We start from the raw sequence: 13,373 nt of genomic DNA, 5'->3' as shown, positions 1-13,373 counted from the left end.
GATTTCTGACATTCTTGAGGCCACCCGAAGGAAGGTTCAACCAAGAAGGGGAGCCAATGGATATCACACAAGAAGCAACGTGCAAACTTTGCGGAAAAGTTATGCCGGTAAAAGCTTAACCTCGGTCAGTATTCAAAGTGAAAGTAAAAGTGACGGAGCTGCCTGACGCTGCATTAACGGAGCATTTTCTCTCAGAGACGAATTTCAACATAATATGCTGATAACGGTATATAACTGTTTTAAATTTATTCCATAATTTCCTTTGTGACCCGTACATATAGTGAAACAAATGAGAAGAATAGTATTTCGTGTTAAACAGCTTTTTTTTTTTTTTTTTTTTTTTTTTTTTTAAGTTGGTGAAGTAGCCTAAAGCTGCTCTTAATTTTCATTCATGACTGCAGTGTTAGGAAATATGATAGACTGTTAATAATTTTAATTATAGGTCTAATTCATTGTATAATAGACCTAAAAAATGTTTAAAACATTTTCAAAGAGGAGCTGATAGCCTAATCTTTTATTATCCTTACAGCACGTCAGTTATGCGGTAATGCGCTGTGAAATTATTGCGGGGCAAATTTATTATAATATTAATTTAATAATAAAAGTAGCTTACCTAATAGTAATAATAATAGACTAGAAGAATGTAACAGGCTTACATTAATTGGAAATGCCAAATCCTCTTAATATTGACAATATTTGTCGGAGTAACGTAGCCCTCAATCACGCTGCAGTGTTTGTCAGAGCTGCCGCCTTCTCCACCCCAAGCACAGAGTGAAATTCTCCGACTCCGATACAGGAAAAATAAAACAGAACTTATAACATTGGGGCTAATATATTAGCAAGCAACTGCTGGTAGTTTTGGACTACAGTCCTTAAAGTTAACTACAAGTAAGCGAACCTTCAACCAGCTGTAGCATTATGCCAGTTCCCGACGGTTCTATGATATCCGTTGTTTCTTTCACTAAGAAACACTTCATAGTTTACTAGTAATATATAGTAAATATATGGCCATAGGACTTTGAAATATCAGAATTTAAGCCTTAGGCTACCTTTATCTCCCAGGACTGTTGTTGAATCTTCCAAAAGTTTCAATTCACATGCGGCAGCAGCACATTCCACCGCACCAATAACACAGGGCTGCCCGCGGACGTGCCTGGCTTTAAATCGGCGCTACTAAACATGGATATCGGCCGATGCCGATATATTAAAAAAAGACAAATATCGGCCTCTAGACAGTACAATCACGCCGTGCTACGCAGGGGGACGACCAAGCATCAGTGCAGAGCACTTGAAAAAAGGGCTCGTGACAGACACTCAAGGCGGGGTAGCCCAGACAATGGGGTACTGGAAACACTGTAGTCATCCACCCAAGCCCGTAACTAGGGGCCTAGGGTACATATATAGAGGGCACACAACATAGTTATGCCCAGATGTGGTCGGGGCCAAAGTGGAAAACCATAAGCTGGACACAGCAGCTCATGCAGAAAGGACCTGTGACTGAAGCGCAGGGACATCCAGATTATAAAACCTGACAAATGTGGACGGTGAGGCCCAGCCGGCCGCCGCACAGATGTTGGCAATGGAAACGCCACAGGACCATGCCCACAAGGAGGCCATACCTCTCGTGGAATGCGCTCTCACACCCAAGGGGCATTGAAGGCCTAAGGAGTAGTAAGTGATTGCTATAGTGTCTAATATTCATCTGGAAAACCTGGGCTTCGTGACCGGAAGACCTTTTGTGCGGCCACCGAAGCAGACAAAAAGCTGTTCCGCCTGACTAAAGGAGGCGGAACGGTCAATGTAAGACCTCAGGGCTCTGACAGGACAGAGTAGGTTCAACTCCTGTTCATCCTGAGAAGGAGGAAGAGCGGAGAGAACTACCATCTGCGCCCTAAAGGGGGTAGATAGGACTTTCGGGACATATCCATGTCTCGGTTTCAGGACGACTTTGGAGTCATTAGGCCCAAACTCAAGACACGAGGGGCTCACAGAGAGCGCCTGTAAATCTCCCACATGCTTAACTGATGCTAAAGCTAGCAGCAAGGCAGTTTTCAGTGACAGGGGTCGTAGGTCGGCAGTCTGGATTGGCTCAAAGGGATGGCCTCTAAGAACCACAGAAAGATCCCAGGTAGGAACCGTGAGGGGATGAGGGGGATTCAACCTCCTGGATCCCTTAAGGAAGTGAACAACAAGGTCGTTTCTCCCTATCGACTGCCCCGCTATAGGAGCGTGAGAAGCTGCTATAGCTGCAACATAGACTTTAAGGGTAGAGGGAATACGGCCACTATCCATTAAGTCTTGAAGGAAGGACAATATCTGGAATATGTCACAAGTCAATGGGTTCTCGCCCCGGGCTGTACACCAGGTGGCAAAGATGGCTCATTTCAGGGAGTAGAGACTTCTCGTAGACGGAGGCTTGCAGGCTCCCATTGAGAAACCACATATGAAGGTCCCACAGCTCGGGTCTGGGGTGCCATATTGTCCCTCTCGCTTGGGAGAGGAGGTCCCGTCTCAGAGGGATTGGCCATGGCTCCAGGGGCGATAGCCGAGATAGCTCCGAGAACCATGGTTGGGTCCTCCAAAGAGGAGCCACCAGGAAGACTTTGTGAGCACCTTCCCTGGTTCGTCTGATTACTTGGGGAATCAGCGTGATCAGGGGAAAAGCATAAAGGAGGAGGCTGGGCCAGTCGTGGGCCAGCGCGTCCCTGGCTTTCGAGAAATATACTGGGCAGTGATGATCGTCTTCTGAGGCAAAGAGTTCGACCTCTGCCCTCCTGAAGATGTCCCAAATTTTTTGGATTGTGCGGGGGTGGAGTGACCATTCCGCTTAGGGAAGGTTGCTTCGGGACAACATGTCCGCCCCTGTGTTCAGTACGCCCTGTATATGTGCTGCTCTCAACGAGAGCAGGTTGCACTCGGCCCACTCTAGGGTGGTTTTCGCTAGAGTGAAGAGGGGCTTTGAAGAGAGACTGCCCTGGTGATTTATGAAGGACACCACAGTCATGCTGTCTGACCTGAACAAGACGTGGTGTCCCACCAGGAGAGGAAGGAAAGCCTGGAGAGCTCGATACACCGCCATCATTTCCAGACGGTTGATATGTAGCTCGCTTTCCGGGCCATTCCAAGCACTAAAGGCCGGACGGCTGTCGCACAGAGCTCCCCAACCCATCTTGGAGGCATCTGAGAAGACAACCTTCCTCTTGTCTATTGCCCCGATTCCCACGCCCTGCTCGAACCAGCAAGGGTTCGTCCAAGGGGCCAGGGTTGCGACACATGCCTGGTTCACCTTGAGTGAGCAACGACCATGTTGCCATGGTAGGGGCCGGACCCGTGGTTTCAGCCAGAACTGCAGCCCCAAGCACTCCAAGTGGTTGAGGATGAAGGATCTGTGAGATATTAGCTCCGCCTCCGACTGGGCCAGCACAAGCCAGTTGTCGAGGTAGTTCAGAATGCGCACACCCATCTGTCTCAGAGGAGAGAGAGAGCCGCATCCATGCACTTCGTAAAAGTGCAGGGAGCCAGAGATAGCCCGAATGGAGGACTGTGTATTGAAATGCCACCCCTTCGAAGGCGAATCTCAAGAATCACCTGTGATGGGGGGCTATCGGCTATCTGGATGTGAAAATAAGCGCCTTTCAGATCCAGGGTAAAGAACCAGTCTCCCGGGCGTACTTGTTTTGAAGATCTGCTTCAAAGTGACCATTCTGAATGAGCGCTTTATCAGGGCCCTGTTCAGATGTCTGAGATCGAGGATGGGTCTGAGACTGCCATCCTTTTTGGGAACGAGAAAGTACCTGCTGTAGAAGCCTGACTCGCTCAGCACTGGGGGAACCACTTCTATGGCTCCTTTTGCCAGAATGGTGTTCACCTCAGAATGCAGAACATGCACGTCCTTGCTTTCCACAGAGGTCTGGGCCACGCTGTTGAATAACAGGGTCCGTTGAGTGAATTGGAGTACATAACCTTCTTTTATTATGTTCAGCACCCAAGTTGACGCTCCGGGGATGGCCTTGTGGCAAGGGGCTGGATAGGTTGTGGCACTAAGTCGCTGTGAGGGACTGTGGTGCACACATGGGGTGGAAGACGAATTTTGCTCTCTTCCTTTTTTTTTTTTTTGAGTGTGTTTGTGTTTTATCTTGTCCGCTACCACAGCGGTTATACACTTGGGTGCTAGAAAGGGCCCTTTGCGTGCAATAAACACATTTTCCCTGCACCCGGAATTGAACGGGGAGACTGGGAACACATACAAGGTTGTTTGGGTCAGTGAATGCGGCTTGCGGGGCGGGGCCAGCAAGCAAAGCGCACAGTGATTCAGCATTTGATAACAAACACCAGAGAAATCTGCTTTCTCAGAATTAATTTATTCCATGAGTCTCACCTGAGTCAGGGGAGAGCGTCATGTCATATTCAGCTGAGTGCTGTCAGCATTGAGCTTGTTCTAGCACTCTTGTAGTGAGAGCACACTCCCTCAATGAACACGGCTTGCGGGGGCGGGGCCGGCAAGTGAAGCGCTCAGAAGTTCGGCATCTAATAACAAACACCAGGGAAATATCCTCTCTATCAGAGTTAATATATTCCAAGAGTCTCACCTGAGTCAGGGGATGACTCAGCTCGATGCTGCAGGCGGCTCGGGGGTGAAGCGCTGACCAGGCTGCTTGGGAGCGGCGTGGGAACAGGGCTGCTTGAGAGCGGCAAGCTGATCTGGCTGCTGTGAAGCTGCGGGTTGATCAGCGCTGCATGAGAGTGGCAGTCAGCGGCGAATACCAGCTGCCTGCAGGTGAAGGTGGCTTCAAATCTCGTAGATCAAGCGAAGAGATGATATCTGCGTTGCTGAAGGAGAATGAATCGATTTGCCATGGTGAGACGGCCGCTTATATAGCCCGAGACCCCGCCCCTTTTGGTGGGCTTGAGCAGGCTCGCTCACCATTGGCTCGTACGTTCTGCGGCGTCATTGGTTCGTTTTCTTTAACTTCACGTACCAATGGCCATGCAGTTCACACTGCGTGATTGTATGAAGGCTTCAGAATCTGAGAAAAAGGAGTTTTCCCTGTAGCGTCTTGTCTTATTAATAATTATCAATATTAATTAATAAGACGAACAACGCAGTACTCGTGTAGTATCGCAAGGGAACAAAGATAAATCACATCAGATCTTTTGCACCTTTAATGTAAAAATTACAACTTATGCAATGCCACTGAAAACCAAAGTAACAAAAGGGATAAAAAAAAATTAAATAAAAATAAAAATAACCTAACTGCATAAGTGTGCACACTAATATAGTGTATGTGGCTGCATGTGTTTAGAATTAACTAATCACCAAGCTCATGTGAAGTACTACACACCTGTCTTCACCTGATTAACTCCAAATAATTCAGAAATATTCTTGTAAAAGTTTTACTTGTAAGACATCTTCTTACAATGGAACACAGTAAAGATAGTTATCAACAAGTCACGTCAACTGACCTTTATTTATATAGTGCTTTATACAATACAGATTGTTTCAAAGCAGCTTTACAATGATACACAGATGAAAAAACAACAACTCTACAAAGACAACAGTGTCATTATTTAGCTGAAGTCAGTTCAGTGTTGATTCAGTTTGGTTCACTAACTGTGTAAAGTTAATCAATTATAAAATTAGTTCAATTCAGCTCTGCAGAAAACAGTGGACAGTCATCTAGCTCAGTTCAGCTCTCATCCAATAGTGTCAGTGCTGTCAAATCAATAATATTGCTGAATATGAAGTGTCCCCAACTAAGCAAGCCAGAGGCGACAGTAGCATGAAACCTAAACTACATAAGGTGACAGAAATGAAGAAAAAAATCCTTGGGAGAAACCAGGCTCATTCAGGGGGCCAGTTCTCCTCTGGCCAGATGAATAAACATGGTGTGATTATGATTCCAGGGTCCATCACAAGTCAGATTGTAGACTGATATCATTCAGAATATTTCATGCAGTTCCTTCTGCTTGAAGATTGGGATACATCATACCAGCATATGGTGGGAGGAGTTGAAGCTGGACATGTCTGATTCTTGTGGTCTTTGCTGAGAATTTGTGCCGAGGGCTGTATAGCTGACGAGTTCTTTGCAGGGTATCTGTCTCTAAGGTTTGTCTAGTTGTTGTGGTCTTTGCTGACATTCAGGGCTGCGTTGTGGTCATCTCTGGGTGAAAGTCTACCATCTGGTCTGGATAAGGACCGAAGTTGGCTGACTACGGTAACCTCGGGATAAGGATGAGACAGACAGACAACAAGTAACAAGTACATCGGATGTAATGGGAAGTGTTCCCGGTCCTGGCTGACCGAATTTATGCAGCCTAACAATCCTTTAAGGGATCTGAGTTATAGAAATGTGATAGTGACGTGTGTGTGTATGCTAGGTTAAAAAGATGGGCCTTTAATCTAGATTTAAATTGACAGGGTGTGTCTGCCTCCTGAACAACGCTAAGAAGACTGTTCTAGAATTTGGGTGCTAAAAAGGAAAAGGATCTACCGCCCAGTCGATTTTGATATTCTAGGTATCTTCAACTGGATGGAAATTTGAGACCAAAGGTACGAACTCTAGCTGCTCCATTTTGGACCAGCTGGAGTTTGTTTATTAAGCCTGCAGGGCAACCACCCAGTAAAGCATCACAATTTAGCCTTGAGGTCATAAATGCATGAAGTAATTTTCCTGCATTTGACATTAAGAGCATGTCATAATTAAAAGATATTGTTAAGATGGAAAATATGGTTTTATAAATGCTAGAAATGTGACTTTCACAAGAAAGATTGCTGTCTTTGTGAAAGTGAACTACCCCTTTAAAGGTGCAAAAGTTCTGGTATGAATTATCCTTTTTTACATCACAAAAACAGCTGTTTTAACCAGAGCTTAAAAACGAAAAAAAAAATTCAATCGTTTCACTCCAAGCAGAATCGGTATTTTAACGTTTCCGTTCCAGCATTCCTTCTGTATTATTAACGTTCCGAAACCGGTTTGATTAGAAAAAATAACGGTTAATAACGTTATTTTTTAACTTTTTTTTTTTTTTTGCATGTAGCCTACTTATTATTATTATTATTATTATGTACAGCATTTTATTTATTAAAAAACAAAGAGAGTATTTGCCGTCTTAGCCAATAGGCCTACACTTGTCTTTCATAACAAGATTCTGTCCAAATGTAAACCTATTAAACAAAAGGAAAAAACAACGGTAAAAAACAACTAAGTATTTTTTCAAGATATTTTAAAATGTTTGTTGCATGGTTAACAATACTGACGCTATTCCTGAGAGAAAAAAGATAAGTCGCGTATACATCTCATTTTATTATTCAGAAATAATGTAATTTTATCGGTAAATAAAGTAAAATCTTTACAAATAGCCTTGCCTATATAGATTTGTTTATAATGTTTGTAAACATCAATTATGAACAAAACTGCCCTATTTTATTTTACCACAAAACCTCTAAAGTCTAAAGTATTATCGACATCTTCCTTTACATAACAGCACAGTCAGGCAGTGGTCACGGGTGGTAAACGGCAGATTGTATTACAGAATTGAACTGAGCAGTGTAACGTTTTATATGTTTGGTTTATTGTATTTTATTTTATTTATTTAACAGGCTGCGCGCGTGAGGCGCCGGCACGACCACTGGATTTTTTTTTTCCTTCTGAGACAGTAAACTGTACTCCGTAATTTATGGTCATAGCCTACAGGTAAAAGCAAGACATAATTCATACATTTACAAAAGACACTTAAATAACGAAAACAAGCAGAATGTGTTTCCTTTCCTAGATATTTGGAGTGCGCCACAATGAACCACTTTCGTTTTGTTAATCTGACTGTAGCCTACAGGCCTAAACCTTTTATTTTTATATATGTTATGTAGCCTATAGTTTTATTCTGTTTTCTCCGTTCACAGAAGCGCTGCATGTGCGTGATGTGACGTTGTGTGAACTCATGTTCTACATATCCTGCAATTTTCGCTGGTTTCAAAACGCACATCAAGCTGCATATTACTGGACATTCATTTTTTACTTAAATGTTGACCTAATGCTTGACGGTTGGTGACATATATCATCGGAAAAAATAATGCCAGGGCATTGCCATTGTGACTTACCTAACCGACTTGACAGCTGAGTCTGAGCGCGGGCATTTCACTTACTGTAGAGCCTGAGCGCGGGCATTTCACAGACTTTGGATGCGTCAGCGTCACATTCATTTGAATTAGTGATTGGTTGACTGCCAAATCAAAATATTAAACAGAACGATAAAATAACGTTATTAACCGGTTAATGGCCATTTCAAATTAGCGTTTCTGTTCAGAACGATTAAATTTGATTTCGTTTCCGGTTACGTTCCGGTCAAAATTTCGTTCGTTTCCGGTTTTCGTTTCCGTTCCTTGAACAGGTTCAGAGCCCTGGGGCACGTTCAAGCTCAAACCGGTGCACAACGTTTTGCTACGGTTTCCGGGTTGAACGACATGTTTCCTGGAAACGGTGTGCAACGGGTTTGAGATACGTTTTCTCTTGTTTGGTGGGTGTGTCAAAAATGTAAACCCAATCAGCAGCATGTATATAAACCACGCAGGATTAAAGAGACAGCTCGCACAATGGGTCCAAGTAAAGTCGTTTACAACTGTGTTCTCTTTATTCTGTACGGCAAGGGCAGTGACTGTAACATCGAGCGTATTTTGCAGTATTAAACACGTAGCCTATTTATACCGATTTCATCAGGCTCCGAAATCTCTTCAAAAAGAATACAAAGAATGGCCTTCTCAGCTGCCATAGTTGCAACTCTTGCGTCATCAGAACACGGTGTTCAACGCACCACCGTTTCCGTTTAAAAAACGTTTTGCAACGTTTTGTCGGGGCTGAACGCAGCCCTGGTTTAACAGGGGTGTGTAGTTGTTTTATATCCACTATACAAAATATCAGCAAAACAAATTTATTTTTCAATTCATGCTGGAGTACAATTTATGCAAATACTCACAGAAATAATAAGTTGTGTTATTTCACATTTCTCTTCAAAGAAATTTATCTTCTAATAAGTCCAATTGTATTCTCGAAATCACTGCTCAAAGATGAGAAAGAAAAAGACCAAGGCAGAAATCCTATTTGTTTATTATTTCAAATGGAAAATGCTCATTCAGTCCAACATTCAAATCATCTAAACAGAGTAAAATAGCACCACCAAGGAATAATTAAAAATATACAAGGAAATACAGCAATACAAAATAGAGGAAATTCAAAACATAACATGAGAAAAAAAAAAAAAAAAAAAATCAAAACCACTTTAACATTCTACGTCACTTGGAGAGTAAAATGTTTGAGCTTTTTCTGTGAAAGAATGGGGCGAACATTTGCAATATGAACAAAAACACAACACCGTGACTTGACAGGTTAACCTTGGCCAGTGATGTAAATTCTGGTTTTGGCCATTCATGCCATTTAGCTCATAGCTAATTAAAAAGGAGACTACAGGAGACCAACAGTGATGGCTACTGACAGACCCTTTTCAATGTTTACATAGCAAACACACTGTTCTCTCAAGTGAGAGAGACTGCACAGAGAGAACAAAGGAGATCTCTGGTTAAAGTGTAGCTGGGAAAACAGGGGTGGGCCTATAACAAAAGTTTGATAGTGACACCAGACAAGACAACATTAAAGGTCCTCAATAGAAGAAAGGCAAATTGGTGCAAAATGTACTTGTGTGACGTACACACAACACTGAATATTAGAAGACATACAGTAGAATGCATATTTCAGTGCATATCAGGTGCTGTATCAACTTTCATATATAAAAAACACCTTTCTTTTAAAGAAAGCCAAAAGGAGATTAAGAGAGATCGATCTTATAACACGCTTGAAATACAAACAACATAATTACATCTACAAACAGGAAACTGACTCAGGATGCAGCTCTACACACCAGGGGCACTCAGTAGCAAGATGCAAGAGGATCATACATTGCTAGAGCTTAGCAGAGAGAACCACAACCAGGATTTCCATGTTTCTTTCTTTCCTTTTTTTTGGCTTGGTGTATTATAATGGTTATTTTGTCAGTATGTGGATTTCATGTCAACACGGACTTAGCATCATGTCAACATATGAGTCAGACACCAAAACAGTTATGTTAGTAAAAACAATGTAATAACAATGGGATACTCATAACCTTTTATGTCAACTGATTCAACTACCATCTTCTTGACTTGACAAAGGCACATTGAGGGAGGCAGACGGAGTATTTGAGTGCGGTTCATCTCATCATATCGACAAAATTAACGGTTCAGAAAACCACAAATATTGAGATTATCTTTAGATAGGAGTTAACAAATTGCAGGAACATTAAACCATAATGTCTGCATAAACAAAAGACTTGGAATAAAATCACAATGTTAAAAAAAAGTCAAATCATGACATACCATTTTAAATAAATCCCAAATTAAAATAACAGGCAAACATTGTTACCCAAAACAATATTTTGGGCTAAAATGGAAGACAATAAAAATGTGGTTTAACATCCAATAAGGATGAAGCTTTTTCTTTTTTTTTTTCTTTCTTTTTTTTTTAATCTTAAAACAATCACCAATATGGTGAAAAAAAACATGCAAACATCTTACTATCTATAATCTATATTGTCAGTGAACTGGTTCGCAGTGAATCTGAGACCCCTACAGTTTAGACAATTTAGGTAGAAACCTAAATGGTCTAATTTGATTTATTTGCTATACAATAAATAAAAACCTAATCAAGTCTAGAGCCACTGCAAAATCAGTCAACTATTGATATACATCTCTATAAGTCTGTATGCCAACAGCTGCCGATAGATTGTTCATTTATAAAATTGGCTTTTAATTTAAATGTCAATAAGACTCTTAAATCTGTTGTTCCACTTGCAAAATACTTAAAGAAATTCTAATTTGTAAAATCACATTAAACTTGTATAAAGCTGCTCACATTTGAAGACAGATAGAAATGGTTTGTGAGTAACTTCTATTTTTATAGTTCACGCCATCATTTCAAGTTCATGATAGAAAAACTTTACTAAGGTTTAAGACAGAATACCAAATCCTATTATGAGATCAAATGTCAGTGTTGTCCTCTTTGGAATACTCTTCTACCAGCTGCTCATAGGAGTGGTTATGGTCCAACCCATCTGTGGTGAATACGGAGGTCTCGGATTCGGAGCCCTGTTCCTCTCTAAAATCTGTCTCATCTGAAGTTGAATACTTGGGCATGAAGTCATTATCATCCTCCTCCAGGTTGTTGTTTAGCAAATTCTCCTCATCAATGAAGGTGATGTTGGCATTGGGAAACGTGTGGATCTGGTAACCTTTGGATTCCCATGCGATTCGGCCATTACTGCAGCCTCCAGGGTCAAGACCTTCGTGGTTCTCTCCTGCCTCTTTGTCCAATTGATTCTCATACATTCTTGTAGAGTCTATCTCTCCTCCCCCATGCATTTCATTCATGAGAAGACATTCCTCTTGATTAAGAAGGTAACCCTTGGATTTTGAGATTGCTACAGCAACTTTTTCACTCAAGCTATAGCGGCGCTTCTGTCGAGGTGAGCGGTCAAAACTGAGGATGGTATTTCCATTTATTGAAAGAGAATCACTGCAGCTCTTTGAGCGGTTTGGTGCTTTATTCTTGCTACCAGTGATGGAGCTGACACATTGTACTTCTCCTTCCTTCTCGACACCTATCTGCTTGATTGAGTCATTGTAACTTTCTTTTTTCTTGGACAGAAAGCTGAAGATGTTGACATCATTAGGAGATGGTGGCAGGTGTAGGGTCTTGTGACTTTCCTTGATGCACTGTAACTCATCCAGAGAAAGTTTGCGCCTTTTACGGCGCTTCTTTAGAGCTTTGTGAGCCTCCACAACCATGCGCACCTTCCAATTGAAGAACAGAGAGAGCCATGCCAGACCAAGATAGATCCACACCTCCACAAAGTAGCGATAGAGAGTAGGGTATTCAGCATTGGGATCAACACCTAAACAAAATACAGATACAGAGAAAAAAAAAAAAAAATAATGTTTGCAAATTGAAATCACAATCTATCAAAAAACTTTTGAAGCAATTTCCTTTAGTTTCAAATGTTATATTTTTTATATTTATAGTTTTATAAATACATGCTTCCTTGTATGAAAAAAAATGTACACTTGGATATACTGCATAATATGGCTATTTGTTCATATCTTAAGAAATCTAGAGAACTAAAGTTTGTCAGGACAAACTCTGATGTTGGCTTGACAAACCCTTTTCTGAAAGTTTAAAGTAAAGTTTAAAATTTGATGGTTATATAAACGCAGTAAAAAACATGCAGCTAGTTAGCTAGGCATTGTTAAAATGATTTAACATTGTCTTTAGCATGTTTAGCACATTGCTAGAATTAGCATTTTGCTTGCATGATTTAACATGTTACATGTTTTAACACATTGCTAACATGTTTCTAATATGTCTGGTTTATGTTGAAACTTGGTTGAAGATATTGGACTTCTGCACATGCATAAAGTAAGCCGTTACTGTATGCTAAGATAAACAATTTTATTTGATTGCTTAATTATAGCTTTTAATTGTCATTTTTACGCATTTAATGTTAAATGTCATTTTAGAGTTACTTTCCTGATTCATAAATTTGTAACTTTTTGTCATGTTTGCACACCAGTCCATAACACAGCAACTCTGAGGTATACTGTATGTTGGAACTGTTTGTTATGCAAATTGGCAACTTCAACACAAACTTATCAAACTTTATAACTTCATTATCTTTTAAACTGTACGACAGTAAGGTCATTTTGACTGGAAACGGGCCTAGAGAGCAGTTATACATGCCTTTCTCACATGCTCCTGCTCATGTGCGAGGCTGTGAGATTGCATAATAATATTAGTATTTGCTTTTTATGTATATGCAATGTTATAAATGGGATTTTTAAAAAGTAATGACTTTATTTTGAAGTGATCCACTGTTTAAATAAGGTTTCACTGTATTTTTACTTTTAGGGAGGAACATCTCAGAGGCACACCACAGCACTGAATGGTAAGGGATTTTCCCATATGCAGCACTGATTAGTTTTCCACCTTTGTATCTAACCAGATGGGTTTTGTAAATACATGGATGTTCTACATTTTACATCATAAATTTTTATAAAAATTACATGCAGATGAAAACATGACAAGGTCATTGGATTTCTTACAAAATGCCATGTTAAAGAAATATTCAGAGGGATAAGTCAAACATGCCACAAATGCTGATTGAGCTTAACTTAAATTGACCTTATTTGTTATACCAGATGTGATACTTTGTAATGGGTATGACTATTTTTGAACTGTGCTATTTTTATTGCAGGTTTTCTGGAAGCCCCAGTTGAAGGCATTTAAAAAATAAAA

At 41.0% G+C, this 13,373-nt stretch overlaps 1 protein-coding gene across 1 annotated transcript in view; it reads right to left on the bottom strand.

Moving 5' to 3' along the window:
* Positions 1-9,085: 9,085 nt before the first annotated feature.
* kcnk5a (potassium channel, subfamily K, member 5a) overlaps positions 9,086-13,373 on the bottom strand; it is a 33,003-nt gene continuing 28,715 nt past the window's right edge. Inside the window, exon 5 of the mRNA XM_051867791.1 lies at positions 9,086-11,976. Coding sequence (XP_051723751.1) covers positions 11,063-11,976 — 914 coding nt within the window. The 3' untranslated portion in view covers positions 9,086-11,062. The remainder of the gene's footprint in view (positions 11,977-13,373) is intronic.

The sequence above is a fragment of the Ctenopharyngodon idella genome, chromosome 17, assembly GCF_019924925.1.
Source record: "Ctenopharyngodon idella isolate HZGC_01 chromosome 17, HZGC01, whole genome shotgun sequence".
NCBI classification, from domain to species: domain Eukaryota; kingdom Metazoa; phylum Chordata; class Actinopteri; order Cypriniformes; family Xenocyprididae; genus Ctenopharyngodon; species Ctenopharyngodon idella.
This window is presented reverse-complemented; position numbering and strand designations above follow the sequence as displayed.